Source organism: Zingiber officinale, chromosome 3B (genome assembly GCF_018446385.1).
Source record: "Zingiber officinale cultivar Zhangliang chromosome 3B, Zo_v1.1, whole genome shotgun sequence".
Lineage (NCBI taxonomy): Eukaryota > Viridiplantae > Streptophyta > Magnoliopsida > Zingiberales > Zingiberaceae > Zingiber > Zingiber officinale.
In genome coordinates this window covers 12960916-12986479 of record NC_055991.1, presented here as the reverse complement: position 1 = coordinate 12986479, position 25564 = coordinate 12960916, and the positions used below count along the sequence as shown (strand labels likewise).

At 36.5% G+C, this 25564-nt stretch overlaps 1 protein-coding gene across 3 annotated transcripts; it reads right to left on the bottom strand.

Annotated features, from left to right (window-relative positions):
• Positions 1-5497: 5497 nt before the first annotated feature.
• On the bottom strand, positions 5498-25229 carry LOC122055936 (serine/threonine-protein kinase VPS15-like). Of its 3 annotated transcripts, none has more exons than XM_042617630.1 (12): positions 24674-25229; positions 24519-24593; positions 20256-20378; positions 20011-20056; positions 19757-19917; positions 15347-15426; positions 12517-12622; positions 12113-12289; positions 8878-12027; positions 7036-7283; positions 6850-6949; positions 5498-6090 (listed from the first exon to the last, which is right to left on the bottom strand). In XM_042617630.1, exons 1-12 carry the CDS (start codon positions 24869-24871, stop codon positions 5917-5919), a joined length of 4638 nt encoding a protein of 1545 aa, XP_042473564.1. In that variant the 5' UTR covers positions 24872-25229; the 3' UTR covers positions 5498-5916. The 3 variants fall into 3 exon arrangements, with proteins under 3 accessions (XP_042473564.1, XP_042473565.1, XP_042473566.1); XM_042617631.1 differs by having other exon boundaries at positions 5498-6087; XM_042617632.1 differs by lacking the exons at positions 15347-15426; positions 20256-20378; positions 24519-24593; positions 24674-25229 and having other exon boundaries at positions 20011-20062.
• Positions 25230-25564: the final 335 nt, after the last annotated feature.

The following is a 25564-nucleotide window of genomic DNA, read 5'->3' as shown; positions in this document are numbered from 1 at the left end:
TCCCAACTTGGTGGAATCACACACCCGATCTTCAACCAATCAGGAATTGAACATCTTGACTGGGTTTAGTCAACCCTGCACACTTGATAACAAAGTTAGACTACGACAACACCTAACTTAACTCACTTGTCATTCATCAAAACCTAAGTTAGACCGTTAATGCAAATTATACCAACACCCCCCCCCCCCTCAAACAAAGGATCACAGGGTTCCCCTTAAGCATCGAGTTACTCTTAACATTCTTAGAGCCTCCTCTTGAGCATCGGGTCACTCTTGACATGCTCAGGGCCTCCCCTCAAGCATTAGGTCACTAACCTACTCAGGGTCTCCCCTACTTCATTCAAGGTTTCACCTACATAGTTCAATCTTGGATCATGGCTCTGGCTCATGCTTCTTCCGATGATTAGTCCGATGAAGAACGACTCCACTCTGATACCAATTGTTAGGACCAAAAGAATTTAAATATCTCCATAATGGTATGATATTGTCCACTTTGGGCCTAAGCCCTCATAGTTTTGCTCTTGAGCTCTACCCAAAAGGGTTCATACCAATGGAGATATCTTTTTCTTATAAACTCATGATCTTTTCCTATGTGTTTTCAATGTTGGACTATGTTTGCAACCTTGCAACTCCAACAGAGAGCAATGATTTTTTAAATACAAATGTGTTTGAAAAATCTAATTCGTGTTTAACAAATACTGCTCTCAATATATTGGGTCAAATTAATGTTTAAAGGAATAAATATAATAAGAAAAGGTAAAAGAACACATATTAACTAGTTCATGTCAATCTGAGAATGTTTGGTCCATCAGCAAAATTGGTTGATGGACCAAACATCCTTGGATCGCAGGATCAACATGAAACTAGTTTCCATGTATTTTGATAGTTCTCTTGATTATATTCATGCTCTCAAATATTAATTTGATCTAATATGTTGAGAGCAGTGATTTTTTGAACATGAATATGTTTGAAAAATATAATTAATATTCAAAAAATTATTACTCTCAATATATTAGGTCAAATTGATATTTAAGAGCATGAATATAATAAGAAGACCTAAACGAATACATAAGAACTAGTTTCATGTCAATCCGAGAACATTTGGTCCATCAACCAGTTTTGCTCAAAATCGACTGATGGACCAAACATTCTCAGATTAACATGAAAATAGTTTCTATGTGTTCATTTAGTTCTCTTTATTATATTCATGCCCTCAAATATCAATTTGACCTAATATAACTGAGAGTGGTGATTTTTTTAACACAAATTAGATTTTTCGAATACATTTGTGTTCAAAAAATTATTGCTCTTAATATATTATATCAAATTAACGTTTGAGAGCATGGATATAATCAGTAGAACTAGACAAACACATAGAGACTAGTTTCATATCATTCTGAGTTGTCTAGGTTCATCAAACATCTATTTGATCCAATATATAGAGAGTAGTGATTTTTTTAACACGAATTAGATATTTTGAACATATTCATATTAAAAACATCATTGCTATCAATATATTAGGTTAAATTGACGTTTACGAGAATAAATATAATTAGGAGAAATATACGAATACATAGAAACTAGTTTCATGTCAATTTGAGGTCGTTTGTGATGGTCCCAGTTTGGCTGACATGAGGGGTGAATTGCATGTAAGTTAGAATTTAAATCTTCTATTGCTTGTAAGGGACACAAGGAATTTATTTGGTTTGCAATATGGGTGGTTGCTAATCAAAGGAAGAATTGAGATCACTAAAAGTTTCCTTTCTTGGAGGCGGAGAAGCCCCTTACATCATTGAAAGAACAAACAATTAAAAATGAAGATTACAGAAGTTAAAGCAAGTGTGTTGTTTTGAATTCCTAGGACTAGGGCCCTATTTATAGCCCATAGATCGAAATAGCCATTTTGATGATGTGGCACTCCCAAACTCCTAGACCCAATCCTAGCGCCCCCAGCGGTGCAAATTATCAGCTTTGCAATGGCTTGGGGATAAAATTTCATCCCCGCCCGAGCCCCTAGACTGGTCCAGACTCCTGGAGTGTTGCTGATATGGATCCAAGACCTATCCACGCTGCAATGGTTTCTAAAAGTCACCCTGATCGGTACCAGGGTGGTCTAGGTGCCTAGAGTCTGGGCACCCAGACCTAGTCCAAGCGCCTAGACAAGTCAACTTTGCGCTAACTTGTCTGGCTTCTGCTCTAGTAGCTTGGGTGATTCTCCAGTTATCCAGAGTTGAGCTCACCATAATCTAATTCAGGCCTTCTCTCCTCGAGCAGTCTTCCGCTTTGGCTTCTCGTCTCTCGAAAGCACCACATGTGTCTTTCTCACTCTACCAGTGTACTCTTCCACAGCTTCTCCTCCCTCGAATGCACCGATCCCTTTGACTCGCTTCCCATATCATCCTTCTTGTCCACTGTGTCTTCTGCTCGACTTCTTGTGTTCCTAAGTTCCTTCACACTTAGACATAAGGATCAAAATTTAACATGACTTGACTTGGTTGACCACATCAAAACCAACTCGGAGTACTTACAGTTTGGTCCATCAACCAATTTTGGTCAACGACCTCAGATTGACATGAAACTAACTCCTATATGTTCGTCTACTTTTCCTGATTATATTCATGCCCGTAAACATCAATTTGACCAAATATATTGAGAGTAGTGATGTTTTGAACATGAATATATTTGAAAAATCTAATTCATATTCAAAAAATCACGACTCTTAATATATTGATCAAATTGATGTATAGGGGCATAAATATAATAAGGAGAACTAAACAAACATATAGAAACTAGTTTCATATCAATCCGAGAACGTTAGGTCCATCACTAGATTTTGGACCAAACGATCTAGGATTGATATGAAATTAGTTCTCCCATGTTCATGTACCTCTTCTGATTATATTCATGTTCTCAAATATCAATTTGACCATTTATATTGAGAGCGATTATTTTTTGAACGTGAATTAGATTTTTCAAATATATTCATGTTCAAAAAATTACCGCTTCAATATTTGATCAAATTAACAAGTGCATGAATATAATCAAGAGAAGTAGACTAAGACATTTGAGCTAATTTCATTTCAATCCAAAGTCATTTGGTCAATCAGCCAATTTTACTAACATCTACTCGGTAAAATAAATTTTATCCAAAAATTCTATGAAAATCCATTTAGATTATTTTTCAAAAAAAATAAATGGTTCAATGAATCTTCAACTTTTTACCGAACTAGTCGGTAAGTTTATGAAATTACTAAATCGCATAGGTTAATTTCAAATTATCAAATCACATATCTACTTCCTATTTTACCCCTAATCAGCCGACTAATTTAAAAAATGAGTCGAGTCGATTACTATTTGAAAATCAGTCGACTGATTTTTAACACCAGTCGAATCCATTTCTCTCTGTGTTGAAGTTTCGAACAAATCAGTCGACTGATAATGAAAATCAGTCAACTGATAATGAAAATCAGTCATATCGATTTGCTTCTATATCAAAGTCATTTTTGGGCAAAACTGGTTGATGGATCAAATGTCCTCGTATTGACATAAAATTAATTCTTATGTCTTTGAATTTTTTTAATACAAATTAAATTTTTCAAACATATTTATATTCAAAAAAATCACTGCTCTCAAGATATTGGGTTAAATTGATGTTTAAGGACATGGATATAATCAAAAGAACTAGTTGAACACATAAGAACTAATTTCATGTCAATTCGAGGTTGTTTATTCCATCAACCGATTTTATTCAAAATCAACTTTAATACAGAAGCAAATCGATTCAGCTGATTTTCATTATCAGTCAATTGATTTACTCGAAACATCAACATATAGAGAAATTGATTCAACTAGTGTTAAAAATCAGTTGATTGATTTTCAAATAAAAATTAATTCTATTGATTATTTTATCAATCAACTGATTAAGGTAAAACGGAAAATGAGTACGGTAAGTTTAAAATTAACCATTTAGTAATTTTAAACTTATCTATATGATTCAGTTAAAAGTTGAAGATTTATTGAACCATTTTTACTTGTTTTTGAAAAATTATAGTAAAACAAACTCTTTGCAAAATTTAGAAATTCGCAAAGGTTTGTTAAATTTTGTGAATTTTAAAAATTGACACGGCTAGAGAGCCTAACTTAGGTCCCATGATATACATTTTATTTGCATTCATTTGACTTAAATGGATGGTCAAACATAAAATAAAATTAAAAAAAGAAACAATCATGTCCCGAGCAATCCTGTGCAAGAATTTTGATATTTGGATAAAAAATTTAAGTTAAGCCTTCCATTATGATGCGTGCGGGGAACTTGTAAGAATATACGTTGAACTTGGATAGTTAAACAAGTCAAGCAATGATATGATGATGATTTGGCGTGACCAAGTTGATAAAAGGTTGTTGTGCTCGTCCCCAATATCTCCATCAATTCCTCTCAAGAGCAATACGAAGGATGTAAATCATGGATGGTTACTAGTCCTTACAATAGTGACTAACATATGAGGAAGATAACTTCGGCTATACCAAAATTTGAACCCTAGATCTTAAGTTAATGACATCTCATGCGTTAACTATTAAATCGTTCTGAGAGGACAACTCAAATGATTTGGCATGACCAAGATGACACATTTAGTAGCTTGAAGGTCAGTAAGTGATCAGAAAGAGTTGTATAAGGCAATTGAGGAACCCGGGATGAGAAACACTGAGATGTTGGAGTAACTCTAGAACATGACTTGATGCAACCAAGTTGAAACTGTAATGGCTTGAGATTCAAATTATATAAAGGATGGTATAAAACAGGAGGAATCGAAAAAGGAAGAGCATCAAGGCTGCAAGAATAACAATCGATGGAGATGCATTACATAGGCGAAGATGTAAAGAATGACATTTGAATACAAGCCGAGGGCCTTTGTGCATCAAGGAACTAAAAAACCTGAAGGGAGAAGGCTGAGGGGAGCACGAAGGTAAAACTTCATGGGTGAGCTATAAGAGTTGAGTGACATATATATGCATGGAGGAATGATAGAAGTCGACTTTGACAGACTAGATCATTATGATGATATGATGATCATAATTGAGAATTCAATCGATTGAACTAGTTGATGAATTAATTGATTTGGCAAGTTAGTCCAATACAGGGAGCACCACATCGAATATATATCCACATCGAATATATGTTTTGATATATGATCAGTTTAAAGTTAGATTATTTTTGATCTGACAAGTATCTCAAGTGTACGGGTAACTTGACAAAGGACAAGTTTTGGTAGATCAGATGACCGAAAACTAAGTAAATACTGGAAAGTCTCAGTGGATACTAAACAATGACAATGACAGACCTAGTAGGAATCAAATAGTAAAAGTCCTAAGGTACCGGACAGTAGAAGTCTTAATAGATACTAGACCGTGGAAATCTTGATGGATACTAAACAGTAAAAGTCCTAGTCAGTATTAGACAGTGAAAGTCATAGTGAATCAGGTAACAAGCACAAGACAGTGGAAGTCCCAATAAATCAACATAGAGCTAAACACTTGACAAAGGTAAAAGTCCTAGAAGTACCAAGCAAGGTAAGTTGAGTTTTGAGCAACAAATGTTATCAAAACTTACAAATTGTGTTAGTACATTTTATGCACTAACTTCGTCGCAGAAATCTACTTGGTATTTCAGACGACTGTAATGAGTATGATTCTCTATACAAATTCATACAATCAAGTTTAGGTACATTGGCAATGACAATTGGCCTTCCTAATAAATAACAAGGCAGAATTTTAGGCTTTAAACTTGTACACTGTAAAACTTTTCAAATAATTTTCTAAATCATCATCCCTCTATACAATTTGAATTTTCAAATATTATTGAATAACTAAAATATGTACAATGTGACTTCACAAGGTAGTTTGTTTTTTTCAATTTTCCTATTTCCATACCTTGATTGCACCATCTCTGCTACTTGAGATCAAAACCCTTTGGCTCAACTTGAGAGATGCTAACGAAAGCACAGAGTCACGGTGACACCCAGCAGAATCAGTGGCTGCCGTGGAAAGGAATGTCTTCTGAGTCAACTTAGTCGACCGCTTGTTCATCTCCTGCTAGACATTTAAGAAAAGATTTAGCAAATTTACTTGAACAATCAGGCAAAGCTCAAGCCACGCATCAGCACCAGGAGTTCCTTATCACCCAAGAAAAGAACCATTAATTATAAACTTAAATTTTTAGTACCAAGAAACTTCATAATCACATTAGTTATTCTTCTGACGTGGTAATCCACATGACAAATTTAATAACCAAACTTGGGATCTACTATGGTCTTTATCCCCTTGCACAATGCAGATGTAAAATTAGTATGCCCTCTAGTTTTGCATCAAATATACAATGTGGATCAACAAATCAGCCTAAATGCTTGCACCATATCAGCATATGTGCCGGCAAAGTTGATCTCCCTTGATACAGTGATTCTTTTCCTATTGGATTACTAGGAAGCAATTTGAAATCCTATGACCTTCTATGCATATTGTCAGGAAAGCAACTTTTATTGGCAATATGTATAGAAGCACAAATGGTCCAGAGAAACAACTTGGAAATAAAAGCCAATCTTCAAATACAATGCTACTGCATCCCATGAAATAAGATTAAGTTATAGTCAAATTTCAACATAATAAAATTCCTAAGATTCAAGTATTTCAGATATTTTACTTGAAAAAGAGAGAATGAACCATTCATGAAACTTGACTGTTCATCTAAAATATTGCAGTAATCAGAAGTTAATGCTAAGTGAAATTGATGTACAAATAATACTTACTGAAATGTCCAGGAAAGAAGTACAAAGAAACAACAAACTCGAAAATTACCTGCACAATTTGCACACCAAATCTAGACCTAATATCATAGTACCCATCATTTCCTACGCCTTTTGTCAATGGACCACAGACACAATAACTATGCTCAGGACTGCAAATCATGAAAAAGAATAATGTAAAACAAAAATAAAAAAAATCACACAGGAACAAGAAAACCCAATGGATTTATTTGAGAACCTTGTATGATCCCAGTAACGTATTGTCAAATCTGCACATCCAGTCAACAGATCTCCCCCAGGTAATGGAAGCAATGATCGAATACCCTGAAGACGAGGGGCTGGTTCATTCAACTCATCAATCCTATATTTGGAATTGATATTTCTTTTCCCATCAAATTGAGAACTTTGCTTTCTAGAAGGCCTCTCTGTCGCTAGAGAAAAATGGGTTGATTCACCTTCGTGCTCACCACTTGCTACTCTCAACACCTGCAAATTTATTTGAAATATAATTATACGTAAATGCAGCAAATTTTCTTCATTTACCCATCAGGAAGTTTACTATATCATAACTTTTTTTTTTTTGCACAGGGCAAGTGATACCACATTGTAACTTGCCAACAGATAACAAGGACAAGCAACTCTACACCATTTTTAGGGAAAAAGAAAGAAGGCAAATATCTAGAGATTAATGTTTACATGAGGAATATGAACAAGATCTAGAAAAATATCTAGTCCTTCCAAAGGGTACAGAACTCCAAAAGCCATATGAGGAATCATCCTCTTGTCATATTCCTATAATTATACAGCTGTTTCATTTTAGCAATATGGACCAGCTACAATTTACTCTGATTGATCTGACTGGCATTCTTTTGTACAGGTAATAGATTGGTTCAGGCACCTAGAACCAACCTAAGATTATGAGTTGCATAAAATAGTCTAATTGTACCAATGTAGGATTGATTGGCATAAAATATTCCATCTCCAATCAAATGATGAGGAGGGTGGATGGCTAAGGTTGGGATCCATAGGGGTACAGGCTATCATTCTATTTTGTTTGGATGAGGGATAAAACTCATTGTGCAACTACATCCTAGAACCTCAGTGCCTATATTCTGCTTCTAATTGTAGAGATCCAACCATATCTAAAGCCCTTAATATGGTATTCATTTGTGTAAATACTAGACTAATGAGAACTTCTAGTATGGAGGTATTCTGCAGTAAGGCTGGGTCTACTTGGGTGGGGAAAGGGGAGGAAAGTAACACAGAAATGTATATCAATGATTCATGTACCATATGCAATTCGGTGAGCCTAAAAAGAAATAGTCTAAAACAAAAGCTTGATATACCATACTCAAAGAAGACGGGTAGGTGGGTGTCTCAAGTTTCTATCCACAAAAGTGAGTCAACTATAGTTTATCATGTTTAGGTGAAAATCGATGAGAAACTTTATCTTAGAAACCTTAGGGTGTGTTTGATTTGTGCATTTTCCATTTTCATTTTCTAGAAAACGCGTGTTTTCTAAAAAATAGAAAATAACTTTTTGACATTTTCTAGTTTTTCAGAAAATGCTATCTATTTTTTTTAGAAAACAGACATTATTTTTTTTAGAAAACAGATATAGAAAATGCAAACCAAATATCATTTTTCATAAACACGCGTTTTCCAAAAACTGAAAATGGAAAACGCACAAGCCAAACGCACCCTTAGTGCTTACACTGCATCAGATGGTAATATCAAATGAAGGTTTCTACAGTAATTCATTTAGAAATTAGTGCATTCAGCTTTTTCATGGTAAACAAGGACTAGTAATGCTTATAAACAAAGTAGAAGCTACTGAAAAACCAGTAACAAATACAAAGTAGTACTGATAAATATAGTAGTGCTAGTGGATAATTAATATTTTTAAAAAAAAACAAATGTTAGAAATCGACACTTCAGATAGAAAAAGTCAAGAAGTAACTTCTAAAAGGATCATGAAGCTTTATTGTGTGTTGCAATGCATGGTCAAGATTCTAATGTAGAATTGCAGCACTTGTTTACTTTGACATACCACAGAGGAAAAGTGAGTGGTCTTAAATACCTGATGACAACTTCCGTTCTCAGCATTCCAGAGGGAGACTTCATTACTTCCAGCAGCAACATAAACTAATGGCCTTGTCATAGCAGACACTGAGTTCAATGGTGGAATTAGTAAGCATAGCTTCTCCACAGGGCAACCCATGGGATATTGCCATGAGTTCACTGGCAGAAGGAACCTGAGATCCCAGAGTGTCAGAACACCTCTAGAAGAACCAGATACAAACCAGTTTCCACATTGACCCATTACAAGAGATGAGACATATCCTTCATCTGGAACAGCTTTAAATGTCCAGGCATCAGAATTTGCCCTTGTATCCCAGAGATGAACTCCACATCTCTGGGTGGTGAATAAAACAGTCTGACTAATGCTACTATCTATACTAGAGCAGTTCAACACACTAAGAATCGCACCTTCACCAATTTTTCTGTTCTGGATATCAGCAATACCAGAATACTTTTCTATTACATTACCGAACCCTCTACTTATGTAATTTACAGAAAATAAATGAATCGTTCCATCGCTTGCACCAACAACCACTTGGGCAGTGCCTCGAAGCATAGCTGTACATAAAGCTCGACAACCATCTAGAGAATATGTTAACCTAGACCTAAAAGAGATGTCCTTTTCCAATTTCCTAGTATCCCATATCTTAACAGTCGAATCATCAGATGCACTTACGAAAAAAGTGTGGTCATTTGATACAGTTACATCATTCACAGAAGATTTGTGCTCCTGGAGATGTGCAACCAGAACTCCACGTGGTTTCCATCCTATATCAGGAACCGAAGATGCTCTTGCAAAGGTAGATAATCCACTTAACTCGGACTGTGAGGCATCATTCAATGAGCTTCCCTTCAAAGCATCGTAAACAGTTATATCCTGAAACTTACTGGTAAGAAATGCAGATTGCTCAGAGTCCCGGGATACAACATCAGCTTGCTTTTGAACTTGTTTGATGTTGGTGCTGATATTTAAAAAAGAGCTTGAAACCAGTTTGGGTGGAACTGAATTAGATAAGCCAAATGGCTTGTCGAGAGGTTCCAACCGCATGCTTGAAGCAGCGACACCTTTAGGGTTCCACTGACATGAAGATTCAGGACCAATACCAGATGCAAGTTTATTGAGACTAACATAGTACAAGGGAATGCCGTCAGTAGGCACATCACAAAGAGAAGTATTAGCTGCTGTTACCTGCGGAGATGTGAATGCAGAAAATTGTGTTTTTTCCAAATAAACAGAATCTCTTATATCCATTGAGCCAGAGATCTGAAAAGATGTCCCTGTTCTTACAGCAACATCCTCGACAACAGGTAAAGATGCATTCAGTGTTGTACTGTTGGCATATTTTCCACTTTGTAAATCTGATTCTCTTTTGCAAGAAATATTATTGGATTTCACTTCTCCTGAAACCTTCCTAGTGTGTTCAATAGTTTCCAACTGATTTGAATATGTTGATGAATTATACCATATCCTTCTTTGTCTTTCCAACATGTCAGAACTCCTTGCATTTTCCAGAACTTGATGGTATATTACTTTAGAGACTGGAGGCTTCAGGCATGAAAGTAGAGATGTTTCAGAAGATAAAGAAGTTGGCACCCTGTCTAAAAAAGGGAGTAAGACTGGAGAAAGATAAACATGGGAATCTACCGGCCCCAAACTCTTGCTACTAGCAGCAATGAAAGTAACGGCTGATCTTCTAACCCAATAGATTGGATAACATAACAAAGGGAAAACTTTCTCAATCAACCCAAGAAGCGTCCTTTTTCGTAGGAAACCACTTTTGCATAATATGGACAAACAATCCAAACCATTCACAATTACAACCTCCATTTCATCACTTAAAGCCTGCTCAATGTATGGTAAAAGATATTCCTCAACACTCACTTGGCCAACAAAATAGCAGAAAAAAATTATATGTTTATAGAAAGCTGATTGAAGCTGCTCATCTCGATCATTGAGAAATGCTGGAAGAATGGGCAATAGGAAATCATTACTATGCTTCTGACCGAAGAAGTAACATAGGTGGCCAATATCCTGCATAAGAGCTCGACGGACATTTGGAGTTTGTTTTGGACCCATTACCAGCTCTTGCACAATTTCAGCTAACAATCTCCTTAATTGCATAAGCTGACTGTCAATTCTGTAGCCTCGTTGCTTACTTGGTGATTCCATAATAAGAGGTTGTGATTTTTGTGCTATAGTTGGTTTACCTAGAGGCCCTCCACCAGCTATAGTCTCAGCCTGAATTAAAAATCTATAAGAAGACAATGCAATCTTAGAAATATTACTAGCATAACAAATTCTAACACTCTCCTCTGGATCATCAGGAAGCATGGAAAGCATTGGAAATATATACTCAGGAAAAATCATTGCATCACTAGGAGGGAAATCTTGGACAAGAGTTAAAATGTCACACAATGTTTCAAGAGCAGCACAGCGAACAATAGCAGCTGGATCAGAAAGCATTGCAATAACATATGGAAGGACATGTTGTAGACGATCTTCATCATCAGTGTACAAGGAAGTGGTCTTCAGTAGGAGGAGACCAGCCCTTCTGAGTTGTGGCTGTTTCACACTTCTTATGCAAGAACATACTAATGATGCAATCAGGACCATGCCATCGCAACTGTTTTTGTCACCTGACCGTGGAAAAGATGGCATGCGGTATGTATCTGTCTGGCTATCATAAGCATCCATCAAAGAGTCCAGCTCACCTTTAAAGATGTTTCTTAGAAATAGAAAATCTTTCTGCTTGTGCCCTTGGAGATCATTTGATGGCTGATTCTTCAAGGTCCTTGATTGCTTAGAAAATCTAGTGCAGTCAGTATCAGAATCATTAGTAGACAAGATTGTAGCATTCTTCTGTGTTACATCACTGTGCGCAGAATGATTTATTTGTTCTACATTCCTCAAGAGTGAAGTGATATCTCCAACAAGCTGAACCTGGCCTGCAATTGTACTCTTCCTTGATCTGCTTCTTGCATCCCCTCTAGCCAAAAGCATACCTTGAGTCGCACCTTTGATATTTTGAAAACCTTCTTTGTCTGTGAGTTTGGGAGATGCAGATGAGTCAATAATGACATCATCTGATGACCTGACACTCATCATTTGTGCATGAATCTTATGGAATGCTCTTTCAATTGCTGCAACCTATGGAAGAACCAAATGGCATCTTTTTACTAGAATGAAGTTTAAAATAGATTGCAATTACAGGCAATGGAGGAGGCTTTCTCACCCTTGCATCTGAATCAAGCGGAACCAAATAAGAGAAGAATTTGTGAAGGGATGGTGAGAAATAGCTTGGAAATATTGAAGATGCATAATTTTGCAAGTAACTTTGACTTGATAACCTTGCATTTGGATTTAACTGAATCATATGAAGTATCATTTTCTGAACACCTTCATCTTGTATCTACAATAGTTATAAATCAGATAAGTTCTAGTCAAGAAATGTTAAATTATTTAACTGTAAGCAAGCAATTAAAACAAATAGATGATATTAAGAGGAACGCACTTTGAAGCAAAAAAAAATCACAAATGGAAATCAACTCAGAGTCCAATTTTTTTATAAAAAGAAAGGAAATAGTACATAAAATGGAGGGAAACCTTAATAACTTGGATGGATGCCTAAAGATGTACCTTTTCTAGGCACTGACAAGGGTCATATTGCCCTCGCCGATATGCCAGTAGCTGGGATAACTCGAATAATGGTTGTCCCTCCAAAAAAAGTTCAGCAATAACACATCTGAAAGCAAAATACAACAGAAAATCTCATTGGCCATTTACAGGATTGAGTTAATTGTTTATCCATTTAAATCATTTAACTAGAAAAGGAAATTACAGCCCAGTGGAGGTGATAGATATATTCAGTACGCAGCTAAAGTGACAACCACCTTATACCAGAAATTTATACTACATCAGCATGTGATACATTTAATTTAATGTCTACAGATCATTCTTACCTAGGCATCCTAGATTAAACTTACACCAAACTCACCTATCAGATTGAAACATGGCTTCATTGAAAACTTGGCTGCAACATACAAAATCCTACACTTATCTCATATAGAATAGTCAACCTATTTTTACTTTTTAAAAAATTTAAAAAATAAAGAAATACAAAAACAAGATTATTGATTTTCTCATCATCCTATTTTCTGGTTAATAATTACCAGGACTAAGCCTTAGAGGGGCCATTTAAAAGTTTCCTTTGTCTACATCCACAATCAAGATCAAGTTTTCCTGTTGTAGGATGAACTAAATAAAGTTCTCATATAATCTGTAGATAATGAAAAAGGTCATTGAACCACTCAATATCTCTGAGAATTGTATACAAGTGACAAAATTGTTCAAATGAGGCCAGATCCATCAGTAAATTGGTAATTGAGACAAAGTGATAGCACCGACATAATTATGTCCTAGAACCATGGGGGGAGCACTAGTGGGCACAAAAAAAAGGTCTTGGTAAGAGAAGTACGTGAGGTCATTGTACTTTATGATAGAACCAAACTATCTTTATAGCATACAAAAAAAGGAAAGAAATTTCCATTACATTCATTCAAATTTGTTCCTATTTATCCCAGATCACCTCCTACAATTGCTAAAATAGATCAGCCTAAAATATTTAAGAATAGGTGCTTGTTCATAAGATAAATAAAAGGTCATTCCAACTCTTCACTTCATTTCACATAGGTTCCTATGAAGCTAGAATCCTTAGAATCCTAAGAATAGGTACCACGTGCTGGTGCAGCTTGGCTCCAGTGATATGAAACAACAACTATTGAATGTGTATAGAAAGAAAAATGGGGGAAAACCCCAAAGAAAATGATTAGAGATAAAGAGTCCCTGAACCATACAATAGTTCCCATGGTTTAAAATCTCAACTCATATCGGAGTTTCGGTTCATGACCGGAACTATACGATTTTAGTACCGTATCATGCTATACCGATATGGTTTCGATATTTTTTAAATATAAAATATATTGATTAAAAAATAATCTAAATATTAAAAAATATAAAATAATAAAATAATTTTTTAAAAATGGAATCGCGGCGCCTCCATATGGTAAATAAATAATTTATTATATATTTTTAGAATTAAAACAAATATATATATAAATGTTTCCTGCTCACCCATCTATGGCAACCCATGGCCACCTAGAGTTAAATTATTTTTTAAAAAAAATAGGGTTTAGGGTAAAGGAAGTGAAAATTAAAAAAAAAAACACTAAATGGCCACGGGTTGCCCATAGATGGGTGAACATGATAACAAAACTCTCTCTCTCTCTCTCTCTCTCTCTCTATATATATATATATATATATATATATATATATATATAATTAATGGGATAGTTTTATTAGGGTTTAATTAAGCATGTTTATATTCTCCTATTTATAGCTAGGAGTTGATTGAAATTATTAACCTAAGGTTTAAAAATGGCGCATCCCACACTCGTCCCCGCTACGACCCATGGAGGTCGTGGTCGCCTTTGCTACCCCCGGCAGCCTGCAGTGCTAGTGCTGGGCAGGAATGCCAAACCCGTTTCGCCCCGCACATAACGAAATTTTAAACCATGATAATTCCATTTTATCTTTTCTTCTTCACTCCAACCCCTCTTTACTTTTTTCAGCCTCCTCTAGCTTTTTCTTACTGTTCCTGCATCCAATCATCCCTATTTAGAACATGCCTATATATAGTGATCAAGACTACTCTATAGAGAAGAAATTCAATCTATGGACCACTCTAGGTCTTAATAGTGATCATAGATGAAACCCTTGTGCAAGAGACTTCTCATCTCTTTTCTTCATCATCATTATACACCTCTCATCTTATTCTTCCCTTTTCTTTCCTTCCCAAAATTCCAACAACTCCAAGCCCTCATGTGAAAGAAACTTGTCTCCTCTCTTTAGATAAAAGAACAATAAACCTAAATGTATGATCTAGTACGTCAGTGAGGACCATTGTAGAATTGAAACATGAAAACTGGATTAGTCAAAAGCATAGTATAAGGTGCCGACATGACTGAAAAATAATGTAGACATCAACTAAAATCAGTACCATACCAGCATAGGCAAAATGTAGATAATCTGCATCAACAAATTAATATAATATACCTTCAATACAACACTGTAATATCGCAAATGATTCCATAACGAAAATGGGGTTTCAAAGTTGATAAGTAGTATCATGACTTCAGTTAGCTATGCTCAGATCAACCTCACATCTAATAAAAGAAAATAAAGACATATATTGACTTTAGGAATTTCTTGAAGGTATAATGTTTTAGTGAATTACAAAAACTGAAATGGTAGTCTGACAGCTATGTTGCGGCTTACCACCACCACTATGCCTTTGGGAACTCAATTAATGTATACAACTTTAATGGAATTAATTTATACAACACAGCTGAGATGATGCAACTAACTTGAAGAAAATAAAGATAGTGTATTAAGTGAAAAACACACATACCCCAAGGAGAAAATGTCCATCGATGGTTTTAATGGTGCATCTGGTACAACAGGTGACTCACCTCCATGATCATAAAACCTCTAAAAGAAGAATAACAGATATACATTTCTCTCTTATAGAAGATTTAAACAATAAATGTAAAAATTTATAAATATGAAATGTAAAATAGGACCATAGGAAGTACTTCTATGGATTCTTGGGAGTTCAGTCATGAAAATTAAGAAAATTTTGAATCTCCAAGAAGACAGACACGAACATGCCCACTCATACGTTACAGAGAGCCAAGTTATTAAAAGGTACTTCATCAGATTTAGAACACTAACATAGATGTTAAATTGATGTCTTTTTTTGCTTTGGTGTCTTATTCTCAGGTATCATCCCTAAAAAGAAAATTGTGATCTTTTCATGCACGTAATGAGAATTACGAACAAGGAATCTCTTCATATAAACATTATTTCATAAGTTCATTAATATAGGTAGTTCTCACAATGCTTTAATTATCCATGTAGCCACTACATAGATTCTTCTCCAAAAACTACGAGTATAATAGGAAATTCATATAATAGTGCCATCCTGAGATTCTTATATGCTCTTATGCATCGCATGTCCAGTTTTTAAAGGATGACTTCATTGTCAATATTGGTCAAAAAGAAAAAACTTTATATGAATGTATAGGACCACATGATATTCATCAAATCACCTTGTTATAATGTACGGCAATTAGCTTAGTACATTAAGCAGCCTTCACTTTCTTTCATCCTTCTAGAAACTTCCAATATGTCTCCGATAAAGGATTGAACTAATGGTGCATAGATCCTATGGGTGTTGGTGCAGTCCTACAATGGGAACATCAATTGACAAAAGGGTTAGTTCTCTCCTTCAAAGACCAAAGTTACAGGGAGCATACATTGACAAACAGGTCATCCTAAGACCATCCTCTTTCTGATTTGCTTATGCAGGCATGTTTATATGATTTTTTCAAGGATGGTTTCATCAATAATATCAATCACTAAAAAGGGATCTTAGATTAGTTGATAAAAACTACATGGAATTTCATGCAGCATCTTGTTACAGTGCATGACAATTCGGTCTAGTACATTCATCACCTTACCCTTCCCTTTCAATTTTGACCAAACCTGCAAATTGTTTCACTCTCAAGGCTATAATGAGAAATCACCTAATACTCAAGCCTCAAAATATCTTGATAAAATAAGTGTATGGTCCAACTATCTCTAGGCCAACAACATCCCCTCTTTCAACATCTGAGCCTCTCTGCTCTTCTCACTCGCAAATTATCACATTCCTCTTCATCATCATTAACCTCAAATTTAGACTAATTTGAATCATCATTGTTGTCTACTGCTACAACAGCACAACTTCCTCCTCAGTCACTTAGGAAATCATGATCTTCATGTACTCTAATTTTAACTTGGCTAAGACAGCCACATAAAGACCCTTCATGGCCTCTAACATGTCCATCCCTACCTATCTCCTCTAGCTTTGCTAAAGTCTGCAACTGACTTGTTAAAACAATTATTTTACTTAAAAGGCCTTACTTAATTCTTCAAATTTTAAGGCACTTGGAGGACTCTTGTGCTTGTTTGGATCCTTATAGAACTTCGATTTCGATGGCTTCCCAGTCACTTTTTCTGATTCATCTCGATACTTCGTCAAAAGCTTGGAATCAACTTTTTTGGGTGCCAGCCTTAGAATTCTCCCTCTTCATCTTGAGGGATTGAAATCAGGGTTTCAAAAGGGGTAAGGAGAAGCAAAGACCTAAAGACCCCAGCTTATCTCTGCCCTAGTGTTGTGACCAGATTGACACCCACATGGATGCTCCACAAATTCTCCAAGAGGAAAAAAAAAGGTCTGAGCTCATAAGCCCACAGGTATAATTCAAAAAAAAAAATTAGAGGATATTATCCATTAATCTATCCATTAAGTACACACATGGATAATTCATCAATCTATCCATTATCTTCAATGATCTTCCCATCAAATAAATTTAAATAATGAAAGAAAAATAAATAAATTATTTTTTAACTTATTTAAATAAATTTTTATTTAATCAAAGTGTCGTATCAAATTTAATTGTTTCTTGGCATTTGAACCAAGCTAAGAAAAGATACAAAAGATAAAAAGTTAGGCACAATCTTACCGAATCATAGTTTTCCCATCGTTTGCTTGCATAATCTTTTGGCATCATAAAAGTAAAAAAAAAAAAAAACTTCGTGAATGTTTGATATCAAATTTTATCCTCTTTTTTTTCATTTTAAGATAATTTTTTAAAAGTTTTTAGATACTAATTAAGCTATGTTAAAGTAACATTTAAGGTTCACAGGTTGAATGTAAATCAAAAAAAGGTTAGGTGGAGTCCAAGTAAACATGTGGATTAGGAATAAGTGGAGACTCAAAAACACTCTCCTCCCTTCTGTCCCTCGATCTCTCTTTTGTATATTTTGTCAACTCCTATGCTAAATCCAATGCCGTGCCGATTGGCAAGGGGAACGACAAATTCTACCTATGCCAACTGACACAACACTTCAAACCATGATACTATCTTTAATTTGAGAGGAGCTGAGAAAGAAATCCATACAGACCCTTCTAAAGATTCTCGCCAATTTTGTCTTTTAAAGATAGACTCTCTTACAGATAGGCATCAAATTCAATCCAAGTGTTGCATCATTAAAGTTTCAAATACATTGTAATAGTATTATGTCTTTGTGATTCCTATCAAGCATCTTTTGGTTTTTTTACTTATGGGATTGTGTTTTTCATGTAGAAAGGCAAGCATAGATATTTGTACATAAGAGTTAATAACTCTATATTAAGGCTACGTTTGGTTGGGTGTAATGTAATATTGCTTGTAATGTAATCAAATTTGTAATGTAATGTAATGTAATCTTGATTACATTACTACGTTTGGTAATGTAATGTATGTAATCTTTGATTACAAGGATAATTACATTCTTTTGTTTAGTGTCCATTATTTTTTGTAAAGAATGTAATTCGTATTATTATAAAATGACAAAAATATCCTGCGACCTCTACCAGTGGCCATCGCAAGCGCACCTCTACCGGAGCTTGCGGCAACCAACGGTCGTCGCCGTTGGCCTCCTCCGCCGGCAACCGGCGACGGCGACAATCGCCGGCAACCGGCGACGGCGACAATCGCCGGCGGCGGCCGACGGTGGTCGCCGGCGACGATCGCAGGCAACGGCCGACGGTGGTCGCCGGCGACGATCGCAGGCGGGCCGGTGGTCGCCGGTGGCGGCGGCGAGCGGTGGCGGCTGACGGTGGTCGCCGCCGGCCGGCGGTGGTCGCCGCCGGCCGGCGGCGGCGGTGGTGGCGGTGGCGCAGGCGATGGCGATCGCTGGCCGCAGCCGCCAGCGCCAGGCTGTGGTCACCGGCGGCGACGGCCGGACGCCGGCGGCGGTGGTCGCCGACGACAGTGGATGGCGGCCACGGTGGACTAGGGGTATATTCGACATTTAAAATTTAGTTAAACGGTGACCTCGTAATGTAATCCGATTACATAGTATTTGCTTTGTAATCCAGATTACAAAACTTCACTACCTTTTGTAATCCAGATTACATTACATTACAAGTTTAAAATTAAACCAAACAAAATAATCAACCTTGTAATGTAATCAGGGATTACATTACAAGGCAGATTACACCCTACCAAACGTAGCCTAAAGAGTTATTGGACATAAGAGTTAGGGGGTGCTTGGTTTGGGTAAGGGAAATGGAATGAGAATAGGAATGATTATCAATAATAATGAAATGGGAATGATTCCCATACCACCCATTCCTATGGGTAATGGCCCATTCCTATGTTTAGAGGAATCAATCCGTGGGACCCACCATCATTTTCCCAAACCAAGCACCATGTTTCATTCCATTCCCATTCCAAACCCCCCAAACAAGCACCCCCTTAATAATTCTATATTATAGTCTATGATTTGTCCACATGTTTTATTTAGTTATTGGGTGTTATATATAATAATTCATTTTCATGAATACAAAAATACAATATTCTTTCACAATTCATTACTATAAGAGCCTAGCTAGCCGTATCAATCTATAACAATTTTTTATTTTAGCCTAAGAGGACTCAAAAAGTACTCCCATTTTGCCCACTCAATCTTTGCTCCATGCATGATACATTCATCAATATCTACTCCTATGAAATATACTTGATGGCACTACTCCATTTTTCCTTACAAATATAATATAGTTTAAAGACTATGCTTGTTTTTCACAACTCACTTGTTCTTCTCCTAAACTCAAACCTCCACGTTCATTACACCCTTTGATAAATTCAAATCTGTCTTTTAATACCATTTGATGAAACTTTTAATCACAAAGATTAAAGATGCTAAAAAAGCATCAGAGTACATAACTAACCTCAGGTGCAAGATAACATCGCCTTCTCCCACCCGTGTCAAAGAAGAATGAAAAATCAGAAGGGTCATCATCTGGTATATATGTTGGCTTGAAAGACGCAAAGTCAGCAAGATATAACCAATTCCAAGAGGTGACTAGGACATTCTCACACTTGATGTCACCTATTATTAACAAAACACCTCATTTATGAATATTTCTAACATGGGATTTTCAGAGCAAGACATTTTCCTTCTGGCAAAAAGAATTGTTCTCACCATGGCAAACTCCTTTATTGTGACTCTGCTCCACTGCACAAAGTAACTGCACATGCAAATAAGATAGGTTCAGACCCATATTTAGAAAGGAAAGTGGCACGCTCAAGGTAAAAATGGATCAAAAAGTGAGCATAAAATTTCATAAAGCTATCAATTTTCAGGTGGGAGAAGAAATTTTATCTCAACAAAAATGTATTCATAAAGATGATTAATCACTTCATGATGAATGACAAATTAAGAGATACCTGAAATGCTAGCCATTTTTTCTCAATAAGGCTGAGGAAGGGTCTGGTACTCAACCGATCATGAAGGTTGCTGAAGAAGTATTGCCTCAAAAGATAAGCCGCCTTGTCAGTTTCCAGCCAGAACTATATGCCAACTTGAAAGCTTAGAAACAATGTTGAAAGAGAACCAAAAAAAAAATTAAAAAACAAAAACTAGAAGGAAGAAGAAGCATAAGGCTGCATGCAAACATTTATAAGGTTTAACTAGGCAAGCAACTATTTTCTGCAATAGAAATGAAAAAATTCTTCATTTGTTCACCCAATAAGTATTAATTTCCTCATACAGGTGATTAGACAATGTGAGAATTCTATATCTATATATAGGCTGAAAATATTTTATAGACTGAGATACGATAGAGTAGCTAGTTTCCAATAAAAATTAAATCAAGATATGATAGAGTAGGTAATTTGCAATAAAAAAATTTTTTAGGGTTTTTATTAGAAAAGTCTATTATTTTACGAAGAATAAGTCATGATTCAATAATCAATCTATAAAAAATCTCATGCATTAGACAAGCTTTTAAATTAAAACAATTTTCAATTTCAACATGGTATCAAAACTGTAATCTCTTTTCTTTCTCTCTCCAACTCCATCTTTTAAAATCTCTTTTCTTTTATTCTCGCCAATTATAGGCTTTTCCCTTTTTTCTCTTCTTCTATTTTTTTTCCTTTTCCATGTGACTCCTTTAACCAAAACCTTAAAGCTGCAAACTCATAATTCCTCTTCTTCTCTTCTCCTTCTCTCCTTATCAGAGCTCATAATTATTTTGCTCTCGTACTTGACGGTTTTAATCCTCTCGTATGTTTAAATTCATCTTTATATCATGTTTTACAAGTAAGGATCTATTTTGAGTTCATTACAATTTTTCCTTCATTTATGGCATTATTTCTTAAAATGTGAACTTGGTTTTGTAGGAAATCAAGATGAGCCATGGACTCGAACCGAATTGAACCAATCTTAGCCCAAGGCTAGGGTTAAGGAGAAAGTTTGCTCAAGATTAAAAGAGATCTGGCTCAATTGAGTTGGTTCACCTCCTCAAGTAATCAATGGTTCAATCAATCAACGGTTCAGAACTTGATTCAATTTGGAGGGCCCACAATTAAAAGCCGATTCAATGTAGAGTCTGGTTCAAGATCGAGGGTTGGTTCAAGTGTTGAAGGGGTTCATCAAGGAAGAGATTCGGTTCATCATCCAAAGGTGGTTCACAACTTGAGAGGGTTGGCTCAATTGGAGTTGGTTCATCTTGGTTCAGTTCACTTGGAGAAAGGAGGTCGGTTCAATTGAAGCAAATTCAGTTCATCTCATGGAGAACTCACACAGCCCCCTCATCTGGAGAGGTCACGCATGCCTCCTCCATCCAAGCTCACGCACCTCATCTCCCTCATCAACCGAATGCCACCACTCTCCTCTTCCATCCCATCTCACAAGAAAAATCGCATCTCCACCCCATCTCTAGCGGCCACCTTCCTCCACATCAAGCTCTTGACCCAATTGGGAGAGGCTCCATCGTCATCCACCTCCGGTCACGCCATCTCCACATCAAGCCCTCAGCCCGATTGGGAGAGGTGCCACCACCTCATCCACCGGAGCTCTCAACCATATTGGGAGAGACTCCATCATCATGCACTGCCGTCAGCAACTACATCTCCATCAACCGGAGCTCTCAACCCGATTGGGAGAGGCCCCATTATCATCTACCTCTGGCCACGCCATCTCCACAAGCCCTTGACCCAATTGAGAGAGGCACCACCATTCCACATCTCCGGCCATCCATCATCCGCAATCCCAGGACTCCTCCACAAGCTTCTTCCAATACTTAGAGATCTCTAGTGCTTGATTTTCCATTTAGTTTTTTTATTGTAATGTGTTTGGTTTAATTCCCCTTATATTACTTTCATTTCAGTCAATGCATTTTAATTCATTTAATTCCAACGATGATTTAGTTCATTTGAATGTTAGTGATGTTTGTTATTTGGTAGGAATGCAAGTAGGTTAGATTAGATTAGATTGCAATGTTTTCATTACTTTCACTATGATTATAGTTTAGTGTTCATGTTTATAGTTTAGTGAATCTACATACTTGTCAATTGCATTTATTTCTCTTTACTGTCCCTAGCTTTAGCATCTGAAACACAGACCCCCATTAAAACTTGATCATGAGATTATCATACACCACTGCATTTTGAGTTGCCCTATATTGCACTAGAATAGAAGGTTGGGTATTGAATTTTACTGTATCATGACAATACAATTATTCAGAGAACAAGTGTTATCATCCTCCTTTAAAGAATTCTCTATGTCGGCATGCGTTACTTTAAATATACAAGCATCTTACTTCACCACACCTTATTTAAAATTTAATAGAAGGTTGGGTATTGAATTTTACTGTATCATGACAATACAATTATTCAGAGAACAAGTGTTATCATCCTCCTTTAAAGAATTCTCTATGTCGGCATGCGTTACTTTAAATACACAAGCATCTTACTTCACCACACCTTATTTAAAATTTAATATTAGAAGATAAGGATAGAGAATTTCATACTCGGCCATTCCTTCCAATCTTTAAGTTAGTATCCAAATTTATATTAAATCCTGTGTCTGAATTATGTAAAATCCTATGTCTGAACTTGTGTTTCAATCAATGCATGAAAATTCCAATTTTGTCATTGAAACAGTAAAACTTAATTTGAGGAAGAAGATGGTTATCTCTAAACTAATGGAAGTCTAAGAATCTAACCCAGATCAAAAGAATTGAGTTTGATGTCAAGAATGCATTTTTGCATGGAGAATTAGAGGAAGAAATTTATATGGAGGTACAAACAGAATATGAAAATAATTTGGAAGTTCAAATAATATAAAAGTCCTGTATGGATTTAAGCAATCACCAATCGCATGATTTGCAAAGTTATAATCATCATGGAGTATAGAAAGAGCCAAGGGAATCATCCATTGTTTATTAAATACTATTTTTCAAAGGGAGTCACAACGCTTAGCATATGTTGATAATATAATAATGGCAGGAAATGAGGTGACACATTCTAAACAAGACATTTTTATCTTCCAATATAAATATATTACAAATCTCCTTGAAGAAAAAGGTAATGCACCATGCAAGTCAGCAAGTAGTGCAATAGACTTGGAATGGCATAAAAAGTAGTAGTAGATAAGGAAACGTATCAATGCCCAGTAGAGAAAAGTTATTTATCTAGCTCATGCACAACCGGACATACATAGTTGAAGTAATTAGTCAATTCATCCATAACCCAAGAGAGGTTCATCTGCAAGCTCACCAAGTATTGTAACACTCAAAGGCACACCATGGAAGGGATTCTAAGGATATTTTGTTTAAAAGAAATGAAGGTGCTAGAGGCATATACGGATGCTAATTATGCTAGGCCAATGGTTGACAGCAGGTCAACCACCAAATATTGCACCTTTCTTGGTGGTAACCTTATGACATGGAGGAGCAAGAAACAATATGTAGCGCCATCTAGTGCAGGGGCATAATTCTGAATAATGGTTCATGATGTGTGAACTACTTTGGTTAAAAATCACCTTAGTAGACTGGAAGATCAAGTAGAATAGCCAATAAGACTTTATTGTGATAACAAGATTGTGATTAGCATAGCTCACAATCCAATACAACATGATCGAATGAAGCACATTGAAATCAACAGATGCTTCATCGAGGAGACTAGGGAGCGAGTTGATTTGTACCTCTTACATAACTACACATGGACCACCTGCAGATATAATTACTAAAGGGTTAAATAGCTCAATGTTTCAAAGTATTGTATCTAAGCTAGGAATTATAAATATCTATTTCCTAACTTGAGGGGGAGTGTAGAAAATCATCATTTTATAATCATATATAGGTTGACAAAATTCCATAAATTATGGGATATGATAGGTGTAGCCAGTTTCCATATAAATTGTTTAGTTTGTTTTACAAAAGTCTATTAGAGTTTTTAATGATTTTATCAGAAAAGGGATGAGGATCCCATGTAGTAGACAAGTTTTAAAGTTAATAAATTTTCAATTTCGACAAACAACTGCACTAAATAAAGAATGAGTTCTTGGTAAAATTCTAAAATACAAGTAACTGAAAGTCAAAACTTCCTACTGTCTAGTGTTATGCTATGCTACAGAGATAAATTCCAGAAAGTTGGCACATATTGACAAGAAATTGAGTAGTTAACCATTGAGAAAACAATGCTCACTTGGAATGGCCAAACATGAGGATGCTGCACGGATTGGAAGATATCCCTAATCTGAGCCAACCTCCTCTCGTATTCCTACAAAATCAGGCGCATCAAATAGCTCGCTTTGAACAACAACCTCAGTAACACAACGAGAGAACGTGAGGGAAAGAAACCCTGAGGTCGAGGGGTTCGCCGCGCTTGAAATAGACCTTGACGAGGACTAGGCCCTCGTCGTGCTTGCAGAGTATGGATTTGAAGAAGCGTCCACGGCCTAGGAGCTCCACTAGCACCAGATTATAACTGGAAGGAAGGTCGTGGAGGTAATACTCCGACGCGGACACCTGGGTCGTCCTTGCGATCTTATTCCCCATGGCTCCACCACCTGCCGAAAAAGCAGCTCGGACCCTCCGCCCCGCTCCTTTCTCCTCCTCCTAGTTGTTTCTATCTGACGGGCATTGAGCATGGATCCCCAGACGATGCGAGAATGGAGTGGATTAGGGTTCTGGTACGCGGGTTGATTCTTAATTTCAATCAATGCACCAGAAGCAGAAGCAATTGATAGAGAATCCGTGCCGCTCTCCCATCCACCACGTCGGGGTCGGCGTCGGCGTCGGCGTCGGCGTCGGCGTCGCCGCTGCTCCGGCGGTTTCTCCCAGCCTCAATGGAAGGAACGACCCGGGGCCCTCTCAACCTGGATCCTTTGGCAACAAGTTACGTCTTGTTCTACAGGTATCCAAATACGGATGGCACTCGATGAACCAGGTAACAGTGAACCGACTGATCCGCGCAGTAGTTAGATCGAACGCGGATAAGTGACGCTCTCTCAGGAGAGTTGAGATCCTCTGTCCTTAAAATAATGTGTTTTGATAATGAATTAAATCATATCTCAAAAATATAGTACACATTACGAGCAAGTATAACAGGTAGAACGGGTCTTCACTCTTCAGGGTTTAGGGCAATAAATGAAGCGGATTTTAGGTTAAACAAAGTTCAAAACTTGGTTTTTTTAAATTATTTTATTTAAATTATAAAGATAAAAATATGTTAAGTAAGTTCAATAAAAA